Source organism: Idiotropiscis lumnitzeri, chromosome 7 (genome assembly GCF_059441095.1).
Source record: "Idiotropiscis lumnitzeri isolate Australia: NSW breed Sydney's pygmy pipehorse chromosome 7, RoL_Ilum_1.0, whole genome shotgun sequence".
NCBI classification, from domain to species: Eukaryota; Metazoa; Chordata; class Actinopteri; order Syngnathiformes; family Syngnathidae; genus Idiotropiscis; species Idiotropiscis lumnitzeri.
In genome coordinates this window covers 12,728,852-12,741,022 of record NC_142397.1, presented here as the reverse complement: position 1 = coordinate 12,741,022, position 12,171 = coordinate 12,728,852, and the positions used below count along the sequence as shown (strand labels likewise).

General features: G+C 40.6%; 1 protein-coding gene across 1 annotated transcript; it reads left to right on the top strand.

Moving 5' to 3' along the window:
- The first annotated feature begins 66 nt into the window (after nucleotides 1-66).
- ccdc92ba (coiled-coil domain containing 92Ba) lies at nucleotides 67-11,527 on the top strand. The gene is made up of 4 exons (XM_088301148.1): nucleotides 67-432; nucleotides 518-1,280; nucleotides 7,069-7,116; nucleotides 9,542-11,527. Exons 2-4 carry the CDS (start codon nucleotides 1,148-1,150, stop codon nucleotides 10,246-10,248), a joined length of 888 nt encoding a protein of 295 aa, XP_088157274.1. The 5' UTR covers nucleotides 67-432; nucleotides 518-1,147; the 3' UTR covers nucleotides 10,249-11,527.
- Nucleotides 11,528-12,171: the final 644 nt, after the last annotated feature.

Genomic DNA, 12,171 nt, shown 5'->3' with positions numbered 1-12,171 from the left:
GCACGTTTGGATTTCTCCAATCAGCTGCCACGTTGCCTCCGTGGTCCGACATTGGCTCTCGCGGGATCTCATCACAAAGTCTCGTTGTCGCCCCGCCTTCTACCCAGACGACCAATTCTCCCACACAATCAGCACGTATCCATCCCCAGCTGTTCGACACTTCACTTCGGTGGGGGGGAGCCAGAAGGATGTTGCGCATGTTGACGGTGAGCGCTATGATGCTCGAAAGAAACGAAGCAGTCGCTGTGTCTGAAGGGGAGCCATATTCGATCATTGTGTGCAAACGCTGTTGAGCATTATCAACACTTTGAGACTGCTTCACGTTCACCGAAGCCGCATGAAGGATGCAGCCTGCAAGATCGACTCCGGACATCAGCATGTTGGTGTGCCTTAGGGGTCTATTGTCCTAAATACTTGACATTAAAACCCAAGGTAAGTTTAAAAAAAATTATAAAATAAAAATAATCCCGAGTTTTCTATCCAGCTGTACCCAATGTTAGTTTCCTTTCTTCCATAGGACAGAACCTCAGCAAGAACTTCTGTGATGATGACGTCTTTAAAAGCCGTGCTGGAAGTCCACAGGGTTGCACAGGCACATAATGTGTGTACCCTTTAGAATTGCAATGGAGTGGAAAACTGGAGTATCTGGGACATATTCAGAGTTGGAAATTTTTCATGAGAATTCTGGATATTATTGGGGGTAAAAGACGAATCATAATTTGTCATTAGCAGACATCATGCAAAATAGAATGCTCTCCTTGCCCACATATGAGGCCTTGAAAGTATCATTGCTACTTTTGCTTTTCACCTCATTCGAGCTGAAGCGTATGTAAAGCAGGCTCGTACTTCAAATTTTGGCTTACAACACAAAGCAGAAACAAAAACCGTCTTGTAACTCATAAATCAAGAGAATAAATGTACCACCGTACTTGGATGAAATCTGCTTTTTAACTCAGTGTTATGCTAAAATACAGTTTCCCTAACTTTATTAAAGTTCCTTCTTAAGAGCAAACCTTCAAGTTTGGGAATTCCCGTTGTTTCCCATGCCTTCCCGCTATTTCTCATGGAAAGTTATCAACTTCCCAGCCGAGTTCCATCCTTGTAAGTCCCATTGCACCCCCGCCTCCCTGTGAGTGCAAACCCAGCCATGGGTGAAGAGGGCAACGTGACCCGACAGTTGGAGAGCGTGGAGAGGAGCGTGGTGTTCCTCAGGCAAGAGCACCTCACTTTGCTCCACGGGCTCCACATGGAGATTCTTACCCTACAGAGACGATGCTCGGGTAAGTGAGTTATCGAAAATGTATGCTGCATTAAATTATGATTCATGGTGATGGGAACTACTTTGTTAGCTGCACTTTGCAAGATTGTGAGATTCTAATCGCTACTGCCACCTGTGGGCGAAAAATGAAATTGCAACCTCCTTTCTTCACATGTGTGATGCACGTTTTAAATGACAATGTCATCACTTCTTACCTTTGGAGTAGAAAAAAAGGCATTTGTGCATCACTTTTCATGACCAAGTCCAATTTCAGTACTCGCCACCGCTCAAATTTCTGAACGCGACTCTGTGAGACCATCACAAAAATGTACAGGACATCACATCCGCAGATAGGGAAATTCAAACCCAATATCAGACTGAAAATTATTTTCCAGAGGCTTGCAAGAATGCTCTTTGTGAACATCTTAAGTGTAGACCTGCTATTTATTAGTTGTGTGAGTCATAAATGGTCAAATGAGAAGGCTACGATAACGATATTTTAAGTATATCTTTTTCTGATAACCTTTTACTTTTACTTCCTACATTGGAAAATATACGTCTCTTTCTACTCCTGACTTTAAAAAAAAAATGATGGCCTTATTTTTTGGTATGAGTTGACCGCTGAGGTAGCCGATACCAGCCACCGATACTTAAGGCAAAGAAAATCTGACATGGAGTCAGTCTTCAGAGGCAGTAGATAGCAGTAAATGTTTTGTCACGGTGGTAAATTTTTTTAACAATTTTTTTATTTTTTTTTTTATAATCAAAAGTACTACATGGGTAGATATCGTACTCTGTATCAGTTAGTCCTCAAAAAGTGAATACTTTTACTGGAATTGGTCTAAAAAAAATCTGTGATCATAAATAATCTACATGGTAATTTGATAGATTGGGATTTCCTGCGTTCAGACACGTATTATTTCGAGTCAAGAGAAGTTCTCTTTCCATGCGAACAGTTTCGGCTGCCAACACTCAACAAAACGCGGCGACTGTTACCGCTTTCTATTGTGAAACAAAGCCCTCTCACACGGCATCACAAAAACAATGAAGAACTGAATAAAGAAACGCCAAACGTCTCCGTAAATGACTGCAAAAATGGTGATTTGGCGAAAAAGACTTGATTTGGAAAATACTACTTGCCGTCTGGAGAACCCACTTTTATACAAAATGACATTTTTTTTATTTCCGTTCTTTTCCTTTTTGCTCCCACCGACAAACGGATCATTTATTTTGGATTTAGACTCTTCGTTATTCGTGTGCCGACCTCGCCCCCGTCCTCCTTTGAAAAGCGCAAGTCAACTATATTTTCGCTCAAATATTTTTTGTACAAAATATTCTTACTCTCCATCAAAAATAATCAGGCCCATAAAACTACAGAAATATAGTTGATATAACTTGAAAAAAATTCAAATAATTATCATGAATATGGATAGCTTCTCCACACAATAAAAAAAAAAAAAGATTCATTTTACAGTTGCGTAAAATGCTCACAGCCCGTTATGCCAGGATTCGAACTGTCCCTTTGACGTGAATCAATGCCAGACAGTGACAACATGATGAGGTCATACTACAATTCCTGGAGATGACATCATTTACTCTTACCGACCAGTGGATGTGTAGTTCATTTGATCAAATTCAGCCAACACAAACACATACTGCATACTAATATTGATAGATGTGTGTATAGGTGTTGCGCTTACAATCCATTTGATGCTATTCATTCTCTAAAACCTTAAATGCTGCCTTAATCTAAAATCACAATGACGGCCATATAGGGGGTGCTTTTAGTCTCAGATCTTGGAATCCATGCACAAGGGCACACATTCAGTATATAGTAGGGCTTTAGAAGGATATGCAAAGTATATCCTCTGTGGTTAATCTATGGTTTTAGTAATCCATATGAATGAGGTCTTATCTGATAGGGTGGTAGACCCGCGTGTGTGTGTGGGGGGGGGGGGGGTGCGCGTGTGTGTGTGATGGCTCAGTGCCAATGTCAGCAGTTGTTTAGAAAACAACCTCGTCCATCAGTTTGTTGCACCAATTTATAATCGTGTGCGTGCGTGGGGGTGTGTGTGTGTGTGTGTGTGTGTGTGTGTGTATCATTGGGGTCTGACACCATATTCACACATGCTCAGAGAAATCATAAAACGTGATCGGAGAAGAAATGACCTTTTAACCCCACTCAGCCTATTGGCTGTCACAAGCAACAACCTGTTTTATGTCGACATGCCGCATATTGTGCAGAGCGGGCTTCATACGTGGTCTGTTTTTAACTGATTTTGCTAGCTTGTGGCCGAGTCAATTAACATCTTCACATGCGTCAAGAGTCCCACGTAACGGAGAGAAGCCGGTCACTTTTCAAAATAAAATATTTTTCAGCCTCGAATAGTAAATAAAGCAGGCGCACTGCCGTTTTTTTTTTTTTTCTTCATCTGTGCGGCCCACCGTGGCTCGGTCCAAAGTGGGCCACGGCCCGGTGGTTGGGCCCCACTTGTTTAAAATATGATGCATTGTAGACATAAACACATTATCCACACCAAGAATAATTTTTATGCCTCCAAAATAATTTATTGTCTTGGTTTCATCCAAAAGTCACCCCTTTATTCACATTAGCTGCCTTTATTGCATCTTCATGGGCAATAGTACAAATGGTAGATTTTGCCACCAAACTGCACAACATGATCGCAAACGCCATTATCATTTTTTTGCTATTGTCCTATTTTTCAACAGTAATATTAGGCTTCAAAATTACATTGTTGCAACCAATTCTCAGTTTCTTTCAAGCCATTTTAGTGCAGGAAAAAAGACACCTGCAACGCAAGACGCATGCAGTTAATGTTATCACAGCATGGGAAAAAGCACAGCTGAGGCTTCCGTATTTACGAAAAACTGTTTGTGAACTGACACATAGTGTGTGAACAGAGAAAGAATTTTCAATTTATTAATCAACCAAATTGTTTGTGAACTGGAGTAATCATGCAACGAGGTTCCGCTGTACACGAGACAGTCAACTGTGCAAATGTAACTCCATCATAAACCGGGAAGCCCGGGCCCGGGATTGTTCATTTTCTACCTGACAAGGACTCGAAGAACTTTGTTTCCCTGCAGTGATGAAAAGATGATCGTTTGTGATCTGTCCTTCAAGTCGTGCTTTCTGCCAGCTTGTTAATGTGCTGCTTACTGAACGACACGACCAGGTGGAGGAGGATCTGATGTCGGCTGTAGTGAAGCATAAGAATGTTGGCTCGTTCTTCTGGCCGAGACATGTACCTTTGTGTTCCTAAAAAACATCTTTATTAGTGTCTCGTTATGGTACAGTGAGTTTAGATTCATTGAAGATTATAAATTTTATGTGCAATGCGGTTGACTGCTGACCAGCCCAGGGTGTACACCGCCTCTTACCTAATCTCAAATGGAATAACCTCCTAATTATTCGTGAAGTGGTATTCAAAATGGATGGATGGATGATAACAGCATTTAGGAGGATGATATCTGATGTCGGGAATGGAAGCTATTTTGATTTTTGGATTCGACTGAATCCTTAGCGCCTTTCACGCTGCCTCTCAAAGTCAGGATGAAGGCAACCTTGCCATTTCCAGACTTCAGAAAGTCCGAATAAGGATTTAAAGATACATTCCCAACACTCACTTGACCCTCCCTGTTGTGGTTGACACTGATGTCGCCATTCATCTTACAATGAACACAGGATTCTGTCGGCTGTGTGGAAAGTAGACCAAGTCATGTGTTATCCAGTGGGCATATTCCGATTTACTAATCAGCTCTGATGCCCAAATTTGGCCGAAACGGTGTGAAATATTCTAAAATGGTTAAAAGAGAATAGCTACCTGATCTACGCCTTCATCTGCGTCTGCACCAAGGAAGGAAGGAGGTTAAACAAATGTTTCTTCCTCAGCGGCACCAATCCCAATTTCAAAACATCCACCACTTGTAAAACTGACTTGCCTGGACCACTTAATACCGAGCTACTGCTGTGTGGCGGTGGTCTCCCAAGAACCGTAATCTCCATAATATCCCTCATTCATTCTTTGTAGCTTCCCATATTCTCCCCTTCTCTTCTTCCCGGTCATGCGTGTGAGTTCACGGCAGTGCTACAAAAAAAAATTGCGTGATAGTGACATCATAAAAAAGGCTACCTACTTTATAACAGCTCCACTTTCCGTTTAGCGCAACACACATTGAATCAAACATATTAAACTCTCACTCTGCACATTTTTATTATATTTATTATGGGAGCAGTTGATGCGTCTCTAAAATGCAACCAAACAATACATATTAGTTTTATGTATTTAATGGTTTTCTAAACTTATTATCACTGTGCTAGTAATGGCAGGATTGTTGATACCGCATTATATTGATGTTTCAATTTTGTTTAAGGTTTGGTTGGTTTTTCAAGTCATACCATTTTGTTTCTGTTTCTTGGGCCTTGAATTGGGTCGTTTCAAATGACCGTACTTGATCATTAAAGCTGCATGAGACCTCCCATCACCTAGTTATGAAAATCTTCAAAAAAGACTGTTAAATCACACACTTGCATAATAATGTTCTACTTTAATCCATCCATAATACTCAAAGGCACAGAGCATTAGTCACGGTATTTGGTGAGCATCAGATATAATCCACCCAAAGGGTCCCAGATGTTTACAGGATGAAATATGGATGAGCAGGCCAAAAATGTCAGTTATAGTCCTACTTTTAATCCGAAAGTCTGTCCTATTTATCTTTTTAGTTCAAAGGTCCAATTTACAAATCAGACGGATGTGGATGGTAGTGCTGCACAATTAATATAAATTTTAATTGTGATCACGATTTTGACAGCAATGATTATATCTACCTATTTGTCTGCAACATTCAATTTTAATTAGTTTTCGGCATTTTGTCACCATCCTGTGTAAAACATGAATATCCAATTTTGTATTTTTTTTTTTAATGTTCACTTAAGTGGGTTGTCTGTAACGCAGAAACCCCTGTCACTGTAAACATGAAGAAATTGGACCTAAATGTTTTTCACAGGGTTGCGACCATTTGTTGTCTGGAGTTATCATTTCCTTATTTATGCTAATTAATTTGTTTAAAGGTTTCTTGTTGTGTGGAAAAGTGCTTACTTATTGTATGTAGTGAAGTAGTGCAATTAAAATACAGATATTTTCCCTAACGTGATGAATAATTGTGATTAATGATCATGACAATATTGATTAAAAATAATTGTGATTAGCATTTTCCTCCTCCAAATTGTTCCAATAAAATGCGTGAGCAGAGAAAATGCCTTTGTAAAGGTAAGAAGTATTTGCGGTAATAAAAGCTCCAGTTCAAACATTGGTTGATTTCTAAGGAATGTACCACATGTCCATAGAATTTAATTAAAATCTGTTTCAATTGCTCAATTTGAACTTGACTTAATTTGCTTTCAATTACATTGTTTGGTGGCACTCGTCTTCCGTCATTGTGCATGGAGTGCATAGGCAGCAGTTTTTCTCTAAGTACATATTGATTTCAGACGGCAATTCTCATAAAGATGCAACGTTATGTCTGACTGCAATAAAAATAGTTTTGACAAAGTAATGTAACTTGGCCAAGCCTCTGACAGTGATTCTCTAATGCAAAGTCTCAGATATAGCTTCATTATTTATGTATGAACATGTGGAAATGTTGCTTGGAGGAGCATCGGGCATTGATTAACTTGTAAAAGAAAATATTAAAGCCCCGAAATGTCAGTGTCACTTTAAAGAGATGTTATGGCTCAACATTTCTGCATTCACTTCTCTTTAACCTGTCTGTTTTCTGCTTTTCAGAGTTAACAAATGATCTGAAGGTGAAACCTATGTGTCGAAGCCAAATAGGTGAGTTGAAAAATGATCTAATACCTTATTGTGCATTGATATGGTCTATTGTACATTTGTATGGTCAGTCTTTTGAATGCCTACATCTCTCTGAGATTAAGCGCTGAGTCCCTAACCAAGCACAACCCCCAATGCAGTATCAGCAACATGCCTGCATGAGGCCCTGCCTCTTCCCCATCCCCCAGGGAACTCTCTCTCTCTCTCGCTCTCTCTTTCTCTCTCTCTCTCTCTCTCACTAGCTCTCTCTCTCTAGCTCTCTCTCTCTCTAGCTCTCTCTCTCTCTCTCTCTCTCTCTAGCTCTCTCTCTAGCTCTCTCTCTCTCTCTCTAGCTCTCTCTCTCTCTAGCTCTAGCTCTCTCTCTCTAGCTCTCTCTCTCTAGCTCTCTCTAAGACTTTCCTGACAAACCTTATACACAAAGCGCTCCTTTCTTTTCACATATCCTGTGCTTTAATGGGAGCTGACCCAATAATATGAACTGAAACAAGGGAATGGGTTGCGGCTTTACTAGGGCAGCGGCGATAACAAAAACTGCTGCAAAGACAGCTTGTCCCGACGCTCATCTTGCAGTCCCTGCTGGATGTTTTTATTGTAGCCTCAATTTAGAGATGTGCACCATTTTGTCACGGCAAGCGAAACAGCAAAAAGAGGAGTCAAGAGGCAAGCAGCGCCCATGTAGCTGCATTACTCAGCCATTAGTGCCATCTCTTTTTCCAAGGCAGGTTATGTGCCTATCCATCAAAGGAATGCGCTCTCCTCCCACCCCGGCAAATTGATCCGTCCTCTTTCCTTCCCTCTGCTATCGTCTCCCCTTGTTGTCCCATGGGGGGTGTCTGTTTACAACAGACAGCTAGAGGAAGCAGAAGTAGGCAATGAGAGGTAGCACGATGCAAGGAAAGAAGAGGAAGGGAGTGATTAAAGGGAAACGAAAAGGCGGCAGACGGGTGGAGGGGAGAAGCGTGTGGGGTGATATGAAGATCACATTATGAAGTCTCGAGTATTATGAGCTCAACCTGGGTGTGGTGATGATGGGCGACAGCAATCCTGAGATTCAGTGTCTGAGAAGCTTTCCTGGACTACAAACGAGACAGACTGTGTCCAGGAATAAAAGGAGTATATCAATGAATTACATTCCAAGTGACCCAACGTACTTAAATTGCGCTACTGAAATGTAGTTTTCTAATTTCTTGAGATGATCTAGTGCAAGTACATTGTTTCTCATTCCAATGTGTGTGTGGTTCTTGTACATTTACGTCTAATCAAGGTATAGATAGATATAGATTCACCTTGAGGAATGACCAAACCTCTCTCCACCCTCGGGATTCTCCCCTTCAGCAAATCTGACCTATTTCTGGTGTTGAGGCATCAGCACTGGCCTCAAAGTACGTAATCTCCTCCTTTGCCCAGTCAGCCCCGAGACCTAGTTGTGACTTTGCTTTTTATGTGCAGCGCCCTTTTCCTCCCTTCCCGATGAGAGTTTGACAGCAATGAAGGGCGCAAAGGTTGAAAACAGAGCAAGCAAGCAAAAATAATATACTGTAGTCAGCTTTAAATTTGTGTGAAGAGGAGGCTGCAGGCACTGTGTTGAATGAATTTTTATTATACACTCCTTGAGTCAAACTATGGTTTATTTTTAGGTATTGATGACAGATAAGAATAAATTATGGAGTGGGGTTACACACTGTATTGTGTCCACATGTATCAAGTGTGATTAATCACATTTTTACTACTTTTTACTACTAGTTTTTGTCAAGTTTATAACAGATATTTACTTGAATAATATCTTGGAATTAATGTAAATCACCAAATATGAAGTATATTTCAATTCAAAGACCGTTTTGATAGCTTCCTTTGTTCCTTGAATACAATTCTAAACCGTCATCTTTACAGACATTTTCCTTAGAAACAATTCTCAAAACTTCTACCGTACATTTAGCTCTGCCCCCAAACTCCACACTCCAGCAGTGTCGGTTTGCAAGGCCAAGTGGTAACAGCTGGGTGTTTCGTTCTGAATGGATGTGCTAGAGGTGTACAGCTAATATGGTAAAGTATTTGAATTTGAAGTAATTTTTTTTAATTAAAGAAAACGGAGTTAAAATATATAACTGTCTTAAGAAAAATGTCAATTAATTTCCAAGCCATCCAGTCAAGCCGCTGTCCGCCACTGCTTTCATCCAGATACCCAAACGCAGACTTGCTGATGTCACACATTAAGCCATCTGACCCTGCTGATTAAGGCACATTTGTATCTAAAAAAAATCACTACATAGGCACAATATATTTGGTCTGTTCCATGCTTGTAATATTTTGTGTTTAAGTATTTTAAAAATGTGTTTTAAAAAAAAAATGTGTTTTAAAAATGTGGCGGAACACTACTGTGAACAATTGGTGAAATTTCACATCACTCTTTTTTCTTTGTCTGTGTTAGAAATACAAGCGGAAGAAGAGCTGCTGGAGAATCGCTGCAGGGACGTGGAAGACCGTCTCTGTGAGCAGGAATGCACGATAGGAGAAATTCGCAAGGAGCTCAGCCACAAGGGTGCGTTGGTGGGAGCCCTTCGAGCCAATCTGAAAGAAAAAGAGCGCCACTTCCTGGAGGAGCTCAAACGACGCAGCCACTGCTCCACCATCTTGAATACGGAGCTGCAGAAACAAACCGAGGCAGCGGCGTACCTTTCCTTCCAGTTACACGCTGCCAAGCAGAAGCTGCATCACCAACGGCTGCAGCAAAGGCACACGCTGCTCACCAGAGCTTCCGGTCAGGTGCCCCCCCAGGATGGTGGCGAGCACGTCTCCCCCCAACAGTTGCTTCCGGGAGCCTCCAGCTTCTCTCCTGTGGTTAAACCCAAGCGCAAGAGCACCCGAATGGAACGTGCCCGGGAATGTGTGCCCATGGAAAAAGTGACGGGCCCTGCGGAACCTGCAGCCATGCCTGACCCCGCTCTTTTCCTTCACCCCTGGAAACTCCGGGTGCGCTCCAGGCAAATGATGACACAGAGACCACCTCCACTTGGTGTGGATCAAGGGGATGAAGAAGAAGTGGGTCAGCAAGGATCAGCGATGCCTCAAGAAGATGGAGCCAGACTGGTGTCTGCAACCACAGCGCCCCCTGCTGCTGAGGCACAGGCAGACTAGCAAATGACTGATTTTTTTTTTTTCTCCCTTCTGTCAACATTATTGTTATTCTGCACCTTGACTGAATTACACAATAAAACCAGGGGTGGGCAAAGTATGCCCTGGGGGCTACATATGACCCACTATGCTCTTTAATCCAGCCCTCTAAGCATTTACATTATCAAGACTCCTGTCATATCCGTAGCCTAAAATTGGTTGAGAAATGTTTCTTCCTTTTTAAATTTGTATTCAGTTATTTGGATAATTGGTTAATTAATTCATTGTAAAATATTTGTATTTTTAATTACGCATTAGGTTAATTATTATTAAAATAAATTAAAATTATTGTTATTGTATTACTTAAAATAACATTATTTTTTATTATTGAACATATTAAACATACATGCCTGCATTAATGTCAACATATAAACATTTATATCTTTAAACGTATGAAAAATTGGTGTCATCTTCAACACCGCTCATCCTGTACGGGGTCGTTGGAGGGTCCTGGAACACATCCCAGCCCACTTAGGGCGAAAGGCAGACTATACTATGAACTGGTCACCACCGGTAACTAATCCCACGCTGCCCGCACACGTCAGGCAAGTGTTCCACTTCACTATCAGTGACCTCTTTTGAAAAATAAATAATTATACATTTATTTCTTAATCATAAGTTTATATTTTTTACCTCATCTCCAAATAAACTGAGCCATGTGTCCGTTTTAAAAATCTAATGTGGCCCTTGAGCTCAAACGTTTGCTCACCTCTGCCGGAGACCCTTTTTAATGTTATGAACTACAACTAAAACTCTGTATGTGTCACTTTAAGTCCGTCTTTGAATGAACTAGAAGGATGTGTTTACACGGGTTTCACTTGTATACTGTGGGGCCTTAATAGTAAAGCAATCCCTTTTTTGGAGTCCAGCTAAGGTTACAGCAGCCATGTTGTGTGGACGACAAGCTTTCTTTTTTGCGTGGCCGCGACCAACTGTGACCTTTCAAGGTGAACCATAAATCAGCCCCACACTGTGTTTGTGTGAACTCAAGACAAGAGTCACAGTTGAACAGTTGAAAGTATCTGAGTGTGTGATTCTTTGTGAGTACATCAATGGACAGCAGCCTATCAACAAAAATATTGAACTTCTCTTTATTTCATACAGCCATATCTGTAGTACATGTTACATATTTACAGTAGGAGGTGGTGGCAACATATCTGAGGAATGGTACTGCAATTTACACTGTCCTCACATAAAAATACAGTAACAAAATGGTCCATTCTTTAATTTCCGAATTAAACTTACTTTACTTTTTGTAAAATCCGTAATTTGTCAGATGGGGAAAATGAATTCTGTAACACTGTGTATTTTAAGTGAAAGTTTATGAAATTGAAAATCAAATTGCTCAAGTAGCTTTTTTTAAGTTAATAACTTGTATCTAATTTAAAAAAGAAATCCCAAAATTTTTCTAAAGTATTCCTTGTGAATGACAGCGTTTTTTTATTTTTTATTTGTGTGCTTGATCCATGAATTGCTTTGTACAGGTAAAAACCATTGCTTAATTGTTATTCAAGCCTGAATCACTCACCACACTTGAATTTTGTGTTCCAAAACAAAAACACTGGAGGCAACTGACCTACTCGAGAGACTTCCTTTTATTTACATCTCAGGAAAAATGGACCAACAAGAACATGACTGCTGGTTAAGTGAGGGCCTTTTTTTAAGCTAATGGTGTGGTTTCCACATTTTCCAAGTGTACAGTATTAACTCTTAAATACTGTAGTGGTATAAACGTGTGCAGGGAGATTGTCAGTTAAGACAGGCACTTTGCACAGAAAATTGTTAGTTATGCAAGTGTAAAAACAAACCCATATGTATGAGAATGAGTGAAGTGAATTTGGTGAGTCGACTAAATAGTTCTTCCGTCAATATTTAATTTTTCTGTTA